We start from the raw sequence: 13300 nt of genomic DNA on the forward strand, positions 1-13300 counted from the left end.
GAGAGAGAGAGAGAGAGAGAGAGAGAGAGAGAGAGAGAGAGAGAGAGCGAGAGAGAGAGATTGTGAAGGGGTGGGGTGCTGGGTGGTTGAGAGAGAGTACAGAGAATGACACTCATTCCATGAGAAAGTGGACAGTATGAACAGTATCGGGGTTAGAGAGGAAAGACTAAAGGTGAGGTGATAGAAGAAGAATAAAAACTACTTTAGTATCACAAGTACATGTTTTTTTTCGATGAGAGTGTATACAGTTTCTCTTTTTGTGTAACCAGCCTGCCTCCGTGCCGGCAGCAATAGTGCTACGGTCAATCAATACTTCAATATTGTGTGTGTGTGATTGAGTTCTACTCTCATGCCACCATATAATCCATCTCATTCGCACAATATCCTCTTTACTGGTAAACAAATATTTTATTTTTCATAATGTGAGGGAGGAAGCAGACAGGAAGAGTCCAATTTAACACATCTGAGGTTTATTACTGTCCATAATAACCACCAGATAGACCGTCTAATCTGAAGCAGGGCCTAGAAATGCTCAGTGCGAAATGATTCCACTGTGAAACATAACTTTAGACACTTGGAGAGGAAACATATAAAAGTACATACATATGTGCTGTAACTAATGTTTTCTTTTGGTTCTGTTTAAGTGTTACTGTAATTATATATTTCAAATATTTGATTAATAGCGGTGTCCTGTAATGCCACAGGGGATGGGCTATTTGAACTATTTGGGGTTAAAATACACACATTTATGCAACTAAAGCTGTCAAACATTTTCTAGGAAAAGAGAAAATGCTCCTAACATAACTGAGATACTAATATTTCTGACGCCAGGATCTTTTTCAACCTCTTGAAATATTAGGGTCCATGCCCGCTTACACACCAGCCAAAGAAGAATATCTCTTTCCTCTGCTCCCTGACCCAACACAGAAACAGAAACATGTCCTCCTGATGCTCCACATTCAACAACATAGCAGCCTCTAGTGGAAAAGGACAGGGAATGCATTTTCTTTCTGCTCAGTAACACTAGAACATATGAGGGAGGGCTGATCCGAGGATATTGCTTTTAGGATCATTATGATACGTTTTTAAAAAAAACTTAAACTAAACTGAATTCACAAAAGAAAAAAATTATTATACACCTTATCTTGTAATTATTTATTACTATCTCATAATTATGAGAAACGATCTTGTGACTACGAGATCAGGATTTATGAGATTCTGATCTCATAATTAAGACAAACGTTAACGTTGCCTAGTTTGGTAAAGTTGAACAGATTCAGACGTCCCAATCGATAACTCGTAAGCAAAACGTTGTTAAAACACAAACGATGCCTTTTTGCAACTGTAGTAAGGTAGACAACAAGTCCTCTGAGCTAGACAAATGACTTGATTTATTTCTGCTGCAATATCATTATGTAGCTTATACGCTAACGTGAAAGACATTGAACAAGTTGCTGCCCAATTGTCGATAGAAAAAGTTGCAAAGTGGCTCAGTTACTCGTGTCTCCCTCTGCATACTGAGAAAACAGTCACCCTGTATTGTTCTTTGGATAAACAAAAGCAGAGGGTTTTTCCAAATATTAATATCAATGGACAAAAGATACAAAATGTTGAGGGTTCAAATACTATAGGTGTCACTCAAGATCCCACTCTTACATTTGAAACGCATATTAAAAAATGTATCACGTCTTGAATATAACATAGCTAATGTATGTTGGATAAATTAGGAATTCTTTAACAGTCCAAGTCCCTACGGTATATTTGAATGCAATGATGTTTTCTTATTTTTGTTACTGTCCATCATGTTGGTCTCTGTGCAGACAAGAGCTTTAAAACCCACTAGGTCACTTCATAAACAAGCCTGGAAAGTCATGAACAGGAAATAATGCCAGTATCATCGATGTGATATACTTGTTAAATATACATTTTAAGATGTGACAACTCAATTTGACAGGTTAAAGAATGGATTTTAAGCAACCAGTCTTCAGCATTAAATTGACATTTTGATGGACCTGTTTTTATAACCTTTGTAATATTTTACATCTATTATTTTAATGACTTGTGCTTTATTACTTTGTGTGACCAATAATAATAATATGTTATATTATTGTATTCTGTTTAATGTCTATTCCATGCGTGTGTATGTATGTGTATGTGTGTGTGTGTGTGTGCGTAGTTAGTAGCTAAATCTGGTACAAAGCATTTCTTCTCTTTCTTGAGATGAATGTATTTTTTAACATGGTCCCTGATGTATATACATTTAAAAAACTAAACTAATAAACTAAACACAATGGAAAGAAAACTGTCCGTCACCCTAGAGCTGGCAAAAAACAATTTTCATTGACTGTTATTCACAAAAGAAAGTCCATTTGACGTGGTGTCACTGGAGTGGAAAAAGAGGCTTAATCAACTCAAGACAGCAAGGGATAATAACTTTGCGGGATGTTCTATATTTGAGCTGCCTGTGACATTTATTTTCCGCTGGACCCCCAGTTTGTTTAATTTCTCCTCCTTGCCAGCCATCCTGCAATAACTCATCTCCGTCCATTTATTTCAGCTCTGACATTATGGAACATGCACAGACCCTGCAGAGGGACACTTCCAGTGGCCTGACCTCAGGGGCTGTACAGTATAAAAGCTCTGACAGGTTGAATGTCTGCAGCATCATGACTTTCCAGATTGAGCCTTGAAATCCCCTTCACTGGACTCTCGCTCTCCAATATTTAGATTTCGGAACAGACACACTGAAATTAATGAAACAGTTTTAAAGTAAACTTTGGAAAAGGAATGTGTCTGTAAGTCTCTAATCCCAGACCATTAAGCACCTAAAGAAGATTGACTCTTCTGTCTACATAAATATATAAAGGTGAATTAGCTTGCAAACATGGAGGAATGTTTAATATGCATTTCTTGCCAATAAAAGCAAGACAGGGTTTCACATTACCGGCGAGTTCCTCTCATGCTTTTAATGTTACTTCACTGAGATGGATGTGATCTAACATCACTGCAACAAGTTGAAGACACCTTGTAACATCCCAGGATTGCTACATGCCTACATCTGAGTGTGTGTATACGTTCAGGAGTGAAGGGTAAACATCTGCAGAGACATCGGAGGCATGTGCATAAAAACTGGTTTTACAGTAATCAGCAATGTCGCACAACCTTAGTGTGAAGAAAACTACATTTAACACACCCACAAGGAAGTACACTGTCCCCTCGAAACAAAAAACAAACACTAGCTGCGTATTTATCCATCCACACACATGTGTAAGGCCCAGTTTATTCTTCCTCTCTAAGGTCAAGTATGGTTTGATCGATCATAAGACTCTTGCTTTGACATTGTTAAACAAGTAAATGTTTAATTTTCATTTGAATCATGGGCCAGATCTGATGTAATAACGTGTCGTAAATCTAAAGCAATCAAGAGGTACCAGCTGACAGCTGTAACCTTAACAAACAACAGGTAAGGCCACTATTATAGATACAAAATGAAGACTAAATGAAACATGCATTAGCTAAGCAGGAAATATCCTGTTACCAGTTATAAACGTGCTGCATTAAAAAAAGAAAGCTTTTGTCACTGACAGAACAAAGCACTTGCTTGGCAAAGAAGTGCAACAACATGTGCTGATTGACAGCGGGGATGTCGGTGAGCTGTGTGTTTACTGAGATGATGCCGCTCGGTCGAGAAACAAAAGCTCTGGAAAAACACATTCACCTGTAGGAAATGAAACACTAAAACGGAGCTTTTAAAATCCAACTCTTTCCACTGACCTTTGCTTTTCACCTAAATCCACTGGGGGGGTACCGTGTTTTGCAGCCATAAATAAACCAAGCATATTCGGAGCATATATACGAAGCAGAAATCAAGCAAAGTATCAGCAGCAACTGCAACCCCCTTATCTGGTCTAATCGTAGAAAATGAAAGAGCAACTTTACCATACACACGTGATGATAATTGAATTCAGCACAACTTCCCTGACACAACGGCTGATTTTGATTAGGTAGAGGACAATACATGAGAATCTTGTAGTCAGGATCAAATTTCACAACATAAGCTAAAGGGCAACCCTTTTTGTTGTGTGAAGCGCTGCTACCTTCACAAAAACAAAACAAAAATATATTACAGTATCTCCAGCTAGAGTAGAGCAACCCTCCGCCATGTGACAAGAACCATCTCCAATGTCAAGAACACGCTCAGATCGCCTGAAACATTAGCCAGCAATTATCGGAAAGGAACACAGAACCAAAGTAGAAACTATTGTACATTTTAAAATATTGGCTTAAGAGCTTAAAAGGCCTCATGTCACAGTATAAAGTACTACTTTAAGTCTCCTAAGAGACTACCTGGGCGTGTGGGCCAGAGTGAAGCGGCGCCTCTGGTTGATGCTGCGGTTCATCAGCAGCTTCCTGAACAGCAGCGGCGAGTTTCGAGGAGACCCACGTGGAGAATCCTTGGGCGAGCTTCTTGGGGATCCTCCAGGGGACCTGGGCATGAGCTGAATGATGGGCAGCCGGGTCACCCTTCGGTCCTGAGGCTTCTCCTCAACGTCAGCCTGCTCCTCTTCAGAGCTCTCAGAGCACAGCTCGCTCATGGCGATCAGAGGACGGTCAGTGTTCAGGTAGTCAGTGAGTCACTTTGCTCGATCTGTCTCAGGTGACTTTGGTCCAAGGAACAGTCTGATCTCTGTCTTTCTAGTTTCCCAAATTAACTTCTAAACAGGACTTTTTTGCAGCATGGCATATGGAAGGGTCCGTCAGTTTTGCCTCTCTTGCTTTTCCAAGTCCTGGAAAAGCTAGTGCCTCTGGTCCAACCCTTGCTTCCACATATTTCAACTAAACCTGGGCCTGCGGATGATACTCCAAAACTCTCCTGTTAAAACTGTCAAGAACGCTTCTTTCAAAATCCCAAAAGACCAAAAAGTCAACACAACAATCTCTCTATCAGACTTTTTATCTTTATTTGAAACCTATCAGCTCCTTTCTTGTCTTTTCCAAGGGACCACGCTGACTGCCGTGCCGGGCAATAAACTCAAACATTAGTGTTGACGTACTCTCTTTGCCTCTCTCTCCCAGGCTTTGTTTACATTACCGCTCGGCCCTCCCTCTCTCCAACTAAATATGGACGTCTGATTTACAGGGAGGAGAAGCATGACAGACCACCGCCGCCTGCTTCTCTCTCCCTCTTTCCAACTCTCTGCCTTCCCCCCCCCCTTTCCCTCACTCCTAATCTTACAGAGAATATTGTTCATCAACGTCAAACTGTGCTCCATAATTACTTCCTCCAGTGTATAAACATGTAGCCGTCGCCTGGCTCGGCCCTTCAGCACGCCTTTCTTATGCTCACTCTGAACTGACTTTGCATAGTCAGACTTGTCCTTTGGTCCCCGAGTTGCTGTTTGTTGTGAAGCTGCCGATGCCTTCAGAGACAGCCTCTTTGCCTCTCACATGCTCCGAGCGCACCAGCAAGAGTCACATGAAGGGCCTCTGACTGTAAAAAGCAGAGGTAGATAAAAGCTATCGAGAGCATGGGTGCTGTCACGATGGCGCTCTCTATCTGTTACCAGAGGCAACATCATCCCCCCCTCGACTCCACTCAGTCCCTTTGTTTATCGCTGGAGAGGGAGGACAGATCCTCCTGCGATTCAGGACGCAGCTAAACACCGGTGAAGTCTAGAGACACTGAAATAACCTCGGGAGCAGGAACATCTGACTCAGGGCTGACCAACAGCTGGTCGGGAAAGCAGGGAAGAAAGATTCTTTGGTTAAAGGCTTTGTGGGTATACACCCATAGCTACTGTACCGTGTGTATTATGGAGCAACAGTATTGTACTTGTACGCAGAGAACTTAGTTCTAATCCAAATGTAGCACAGCAGATGTAACTTGTAATTTTCGGGTCAAATGCATGTCACCCATCACCACAATGTGAATTCTGGTCTTTCCTTTCCCGTCGTTAACTTCTATTTCACTCTGCAGACACCGGGTTCAACGCTTAAGCATCACCACCGCATCTATTGTGGATCATATTTCCTCTGGAGTGCCATTAACGGTCATTGACCTACTGTACAGCTACTCTGAGAGTCCCCATGGAGATGATGCCTTTAGATCTACAAATTACACAAATAATCTACTTTTAAGGCAGAAATGAATTAAAGTGTCAGATGTCCATTTATTTGGCAAAAGGTATCAAACCTCTTTTAGAGCTGAACTCAATATGTTTGTACTAACAATTATGTGTGTAATGTGAAAAGTCTCTCTCTGTTGTGATGAACTCACAGAGAATTATCACCGAACTCCCTCAGCGTTACTCATGTCAGCGTTTAAGGGCCTTTCAGCTTGTTTTTGCAACCCTTTTCAGGCACCTGCTTTCAGCTGAAATACTCCCATTTTAGTTCCCTTCATTACCTAGCTACATATTATAACGCTACTGTCAACCTAGAGTTCAAGCTTTCCAAAGAGGTACATTTGGACAAACAATTGGACAGATCCTGTCCATGGTATGATTTTGGGAAGCCCTCTGCTCCCTCCTGGATCCATCTCTTGAGTTTTCTCTGGAAACGTTTTGCTCATGATAAAATAGCCAAACAGGGAAAACAAACCAGGACTTGAAGACAATATCATGCTGACTCACTGCCTCCAACTCATCCATCTGGAGTTTCCCAACTGCTGTGGACACAGTATGCTCACAGCATGTCCTCCCTTAGTGATTTCATCATTTCAGGCAGTGTTCAAGCCACAGGTAATCTCATCTTTGATAGATATATAATTATATCAAATGAGCGACATCATAATAAACAAGTTCAGTAACAGTGGATTCGATTCCACTAACATGTGTGGCATTGTCATTTTGGCGCTGCATCAAAATTGCACTACCGACTTGTAAACAGGCCAGCACATGGCCCTCTTCACAGAGAAGGAGCACAATGGAAGGCTTTTTAGTCCATCAACATCGCTGGAGTCATGTCTATTGCTTAATACCTGCTGATTTATAAACATGGATGGAATAAATATAGCCTGATCATCACAGAGCTACACTTATTACATGTACCATTATTCTTAAGGCAGGCAGAGGAATGGCTAAACATGTGAAACACCGAGCAAGAGAGAGCAGAAGAGGTGGAGGAAGAAGCAACTGCTAGATTCTAAGCTAAAGTACAGTAATTGAGGTTAGTAGAACTGAGCAACTGTTGGATTAAGCGAGAAGTCGCTAAAAGATGGAGCGAGCTATGAGTGTTTAAATGTTTAAATGTGCAGCAGCTAATTAGTTGCTTGTACTGAAGAATATCACACAGTTAACTTTTTTCCTGAACCTAACCAAGTAGTTTTGGTGCCTAAACACAATCAAGTATAGTTCCATTTCACAATGTTAACCGCATGTTTAAAACTGCAACTGTTTTCGCAAAATGATATATGCCATTTATAATGATCGGTTAAAATGTTTAAATGGCAAATGTTTACAGTCAAAGATGGAAACTTTCCAAGAAGAAGTCAGAGGGCTTTACAATCTGTACTCAAGCAACATCCTCAGACCCGGGACCCTCACATCGGAACAGGAAAAACTCCCCAAAAACCCTTTAACGGGGAGAAAAGAGGAAGAGACCCGTGGGAGAGCAACAGAGGAGTGATCCCTCTCCTTGTGATTTGTGATTTTGGGCTCTACAAAAATTAATTGATTTGAATTGAAAACTTAAATATTTGAATTAAAAAAAGAATGTAAATCTTATTTTATTTTTTCTGGCTATTCTGACCCACAATCCTCTCTGCAACGGAAATATGAGCAAGTGGGTAAAAGTTCAAGGTGCATTGCTTTGAGGAAGTATTATGTCCCAATTGAGTGCATACTGCATGCAACAGTGGGTACTTTTAAGGACAGCTGCAGTATGTACTGACAATAAAAAGACAATGAATGCAATTTGAAACGCAGCTTCTGTGAATTGGGCTCGTACTAAATGTTGACAAAAGCAAAGAAGCCAGCTGATGATGTGTATCAGATTGTTACCATAAATAATAAGGAGATTGAACGAATCTCCGCTCATAAACACTTTTGTTTTTTTGCGAGAAGAACATCATTTGAGCAGTGAATGAAAGTCTTTGATGCAATTTTGGAGGCTATCTTCTGAGTAAAATAATTCTCTTTTGCAATTGACCACTGGAGATAAACCCGTGTTCATCTCTTAGAATGAAATTCGATTCTAGATTTTTACAAGAATAAAACCCGAACATTTTCAGAAGAATTCAACTTCAGAAAAGATAATGTTCCCAAGTATTCAAGGTTTCATGCTGTGACAAATTTTAAACAAATTGAACGCGGCATGCGTGTACTGCTCCTATTCCAAATGATTAATATCACAATGATGAAGGTTTGTTCGCTAGATAAGAGAAAACGTCAACGATACAACAGCGTCTTTGTCCAAAGTAAAGCCAAATCTGATGATCACCTCTGACTTGCACTTCAACTCCCTACGTAAAAAAAAACAGGTCTGTCTGCGTTCCTTCGGCATGTGAAAAAAAAAGAGGAGAAAGGGGACGCACGTACACAAACACACACACACACACACACACACACACACAAAGTACATACACACATACCGTGTGGATAGGCAAAAATGCTACAGATGTATTTGCAGCGGTGGCTTATGTTTTTGTGGAATGTTTCTGTTTTTGTGGAAACAATCACAAGAGCCTTGTTTGTCTGATCTTTTCTATTGATAATCATTGAGCAGGGTGACGGAGGGGAGAGCAACGCCTCAAGCAGGACTCTTTGTTGGATCATTTGCTCGAGAAGTAAATCCATGTTTTCTACCTAAATGAAGCAAAATGATCAGCAAGCTCTGCTGAATACTCAAACCTTTACAAGACACAGAGCTGGTGAATGGTGCTGCAAAGTGATCCTAAATGTGTGTTGACTTACAGGACCACAACATGCTGGAGGAACAGGTGTTGCTTAGTTATTTACCACGTATCATTTATTATTCATCTAAAACGTGACTTCGAAAAAACGCAGATATAGCAGACAAGGCTCGTTCCAAGACGAGAATGAATCAGGGGTTGAATTTCACTTTCACTCTTTTTATGCAAAGCTGCAGATGGTAAAAAGGGCAGTGTTCTGGCAACCGCGGTCAGGGGACGTGCACTGCTGGTGATGTGGAGGCAAGACGCAGGAGGGGACATTTTTGAATGCTGTGTTTACAAACTGTAAGCGACTATTCCTGCATAGTAAAGCAAGAAAAGCTAGTAAAATATCATTTGTTCTAGAGGAATTGTGTGGGCTTGCTAAATTAAGTTTAAAGTTTGAAATAAAACAATTAAATCTCCAGGTTTTGTATACCAACACGTCTGGGTGATGGGAACAGATCCTCAGTAGGTTAAATGATCTAGAGATGACTCCAAAGTGTTGATAAAAAGACATTTAGCCAATAAGGAGTTTGTCAGTGACCTGCAGAAACAACAACACAGAGAATCATCGACTCACAAGGCTTTGGAGATATAGCTGGTCAGAGACCCCAGGCTCCTGGAGGGCTTGATGCCACGAGTTGAGGGGCCGGACTGGGGGCCATCCTGAGTGGAGGGTCTGCAGGAGAGCCTGGGTAGCTGCAGGGTACCCGAGAAGAGCCTGTTCACAGCACATCTGACGCCGGGGTCACAGGGTAGCTCGATGCAGGACGCCTGCTGCGAAGAGTCCCACTGTCTCTGGACGACAGAGACAACAAAGGAAACGGCAGTCATGTAAAATGTTTGGTTACATTATTAGATCAGATAGTTCTAAATGTCAATCGAGAGAATAACAACTGTGATGGCGTGGAGATATGTGAAATATAAATGCTCCATAGACAGTAAACTACAGGCCAGCGAGCAAAGTTCAGCTGTTCACATTTACACATCAGTGGTTTGATTGAGAGTTCCGTTTCCTCCCTCCTGCTTTCTCTCAATATGCTTAGTATTGACTTTATCACGTGTCAGCACAATGTATTTTTCATATGTGAATGATTCACAGGTACTCTTGAACCTTCAGTGGTATTAATTATAATAATTTACATGTGATGATGAAGTGTTTTCAGTTTGGATACTTGCGCTGCTTTATTACTAAACAACATTGCAAAAAAAAGAAAGCTACGAGTGTGTGCTTGTCTTGGACTTTATTGGCAGTGGAAAGAGAATACAGATTTGAATGCGTTTGAAAAGGTCAAGCTCGGCCTTTGTTTAACTTCTCGAGGAGACAGTATGAAAAACAAAAAGATTCACTGCTATCTCAAGGCAGTTGCAAACAGGGCTGTTTTTGTGCTATTGCCGAAAATATGACGAGCCACGTAAAAGCCCAGTCGGGCATTATTTTTAGAATGATTATCTGATTTCAGGTCCTGAGACTCACACACGATCGCCTCGGACACAATTGACGGTTCTCACAGTGAGATAGTGTTTGGGATTTAGCTCTCAGGGCATCTCTCTTTTAGCATCAGTGTTTTTCGCTGCACCCTGTGACCTGATCCCTTCATCTCCTTGGGAGTCCCACCTTTCCATAAACAAGTGTCAACACACTCTCTGTGTTATTGACCATTTAACACACGGAGCAGTGTTCATTTCCTGCAAACGTCACTCGTGACAAAAGATTTGTTTCTTTGTCATCAAGTGATTTCTCATCTCACAAAAAACAAACAAAACTAGATTACTGCTAAATTAAGGCTATTAACCTGCACTTTCCTGGGGCTTTTTCTAATGTACAAGGCTCAATTTATCTTCTTCCCAACTGTGTGGCAATGGTAAGACACATTATTATATAATCCAAATGAACAAGAGATCAATCACACCAGTAACCTGCAGTCTTGTTTTTGGTATTATAGCTTATGTGCCAACAGTCGATAATGTTTTTAGTTAAATATCAAAGAGCCGTAGGAAAAAAAACATAATTATGATTTCTTTAGGTGACAGAAAGAACCGACTATTCTAATTCATCATCTTTATTTTTGGTATTTGTTAAAGGTTAATTAAGTACCCTTACCTCAGTGAAGTTGAAAAGTTTCGATGAGTTATTTCTCCTCATACTTTCAGCTACTGCATCATGGGAACGAGACGACTGTGAAGGACATACCACAGAGGAGGATACAGATAGCTAATTTTAGATCAGATATGAAGGAGTCTGTGGCACCAGCACTTCCTTATGCTCTCACTCCGTAAAGAACTATTGCCACGCCTCTTCATCAACAGTGGAACGAGTGCCTCCAGACCTTCTGGTTAGGCAAGACCCTGCAAGCTCCTGCCTCCTGTAACTTTTATTCAACTTTGGATGGATTTTCTATTTCTAGTAGCATTTTAGTCCAAGTTTAACATTCAGTATGATTCTCAGGGGATGTTGTGAACTCGAATGTTCCTGCCCGTTCAGCTGCAAACCCATACGAACGCAGCTTTAAAAACCAAATACAGAACATAAAGCACGTCAGCAATGACTCGTGAAATCACTCGTGTTTGTTTGGTGCCTTCACTTGTGATCTGTGGTTTTATTATTAACGTGTGTATAACGTATGGTTTGGTGTAGTCTGCTTCTCTATTTTATGAAAAACATGTTATTGAACATTAAATCAAAAACCAAGGCTCACAGTTAAGGAATGTGCCAAGTAAACATTTTAAAAACAGTAGTTCAATGCACATGTATCCGTTTGTTATTGTTTGTTTTTCCATTACCTTTGGTAACAGGAAACTGTTAAATGAGGTTGTGAGATATGGCGCCATCTAAAGAGCAGTGACAACAGCTTCTGTGACCAGACCGAGCTGACAGTGCAAATACTACAACGCTATACAAGTCAGCCAAAACGGAACAAAAAGTGTTTATGGTTTCAGAAGAGAACATTTCAATGAAGACACATATTTTTTTAAAAAGTAAATTGTATTTATACTCAGTGAATTATTAAAAGGAGCAGATTATTTTTCCCTTTAAAGAAGCAGATAGTAAAACTACAGATAAAAAAAAAAAAAATATGTCACTCCTCAGTGTTCCTTATTTTAGTGGCCACACCTGGAATAGAGCGAGCATGTGCAGCGCCGCTCCTTCACTCATTGTGGCAGTAGCTTCTGTAGCGTCTCTCCCCGCCCCCCCCACAGGCTGGAATCTTGGGGCCCTGGAAAATAAAATGTAAGACCTTGTTAGAGGTGACCCGCTTGTGCTTTTATAGCACACAGTAAAATAGTACTAAAAAAGGGCAAAAGTGCATAACTAAGAGAGGCAATGAAGGATTCAGACTTGATTGACACCAACTGTACCTTGTACATGCTGCAGACCAGAGTGAAGAGAGAGTTTTGGGCCTTGTACTGCAGGTCGTCTGTGTGCTCCTGCAAATTAAATAAAAATGAGTATCCCAGAGGATGTGTGTGTGACATTTGTGGCAAAGAAATAATGTAGGAGTGAATACCAGAGAGAACCAAAATACAGCTGGGGGATTAAATAACAAAATCTCAATTGAAACTTGTAGAACTCTTACATCAGGTTTTCATGTTATTTTACTACGTACACTGTACATACAGCTGTAGAAACGCTAATATTCTGTTTTAACATGGGGCAATACTGATGTATTCATGTGCTGTAAAATTGCATTTAATTTATTGGACAAGCCAAGTTAAAAATAAAGCTTCAGTTCGCTTCAGGTGGCTTGGCAGAGAGGCAGTAGCATCTGTCGTGCTGTGGAGTTACATAAAGGTGTAGCTTCACATCCATCGGTCACAGCTTTCTCAACTTACAGATAGAAGCTTGAAGGCGGATCAAGTGTCAAAATAATCACAATATAATATCATCGCTGTAAACATCACCAGTTTACAAGAAAAGCCTCACTGGCAGAATGATGAGACCTATTCATGTGTGACGCTTTATAGTTTGCAGCGGCCTCCTAGTTATGTCTTTTTCCACAGATCGCCACAGATAGTTTTTCCTGCCGACTCTACTGGAGCCTTACCCCATTTATGGTCACCCAGGGAACATATTGGTGGGGGGGTTTCAGAGCTTTGGTCTTCAAGGCATTCTGATGCATCAGCTGGTTTCCCACATCCCCTTTCACACAGCTCATGACGCTGTCCCAGCTCAGCTTGGGGCTGTAGAGCTCCACGCACTGCAAACACCAACGGAGAGACATAAACACACATCATCTCCAGCATCCGAGGAACAAATGACATGTTGGGGAAGTGGCAGTGATGGAAAAGATGGTGCATAGAAGGAGGCGCACACACACACACACACACACACACACACACACACACACACACACACACACACACACACACACACACACACACACACACACACACACACACACACAC

At 41.0% G+C, this 13300-nt stretch overlaps 1 protein-coding gene across 3 annotated transcripts in view; it reads right to left on the bottom strand.

Moving 5' to 3' along the window:
• The window catches only part of pde4ca (phosphodiesterase 4C, cAMP-specific a), a 49098-nt gene extending 36071 nt beyond the window's left edge, over window positions 1–13027 (bottom strand). For 2 of the 3 annotated variants that reach the window (XM_031854642.1, XM_031854641.1), the window contains exons 1-5: window positions 12940–13027; window positions 12254–12322; window positions 12009–12111; window positions 10998–11072; window positions 9474–9691 (exon numbers count right to left, since the gene is read on the bottom strand). In XM_031854642.1, the coding sequence (XP_031710502.1) occupies window positions 9474–9691; window positions 10998–11072; window positions 12009–12111; window positions 12254–12322; window positions 12940–12944 (470 nt within the window). In that variant the 5' untranslated portion in view covers window positions 12945–13027. The remainder of the gene's footprint in view (window positions 1–9473; window positions 9692–10997; window positions 11073–12008; window positions 12112–12253; window positions 12323–12939) is intronic. The other variant, XM_031854643.1, reaches the window with a different exon arrangement.
• Between the last annotated feature and the right edge of the window lie 273 nt (window positions 13028–13300).

Source organism: Anarrhichthys ocellatus, unplaced genomic scaffold (assembly GCF_004355925.1).
Source record: "Anarrhichthys ocellatus isolate YVR2014 unplaced genomic scaffold, GSC_Weel_1.0 scaffold15, whole genome shotgun sequence".
Lineage (NCBI taxonomy): Eukaryota > Metazoa > Chordata > Actinopteri > Perciformes > Anarhichadidae > Anarrhichthys > Anarrhichthys ocellatus.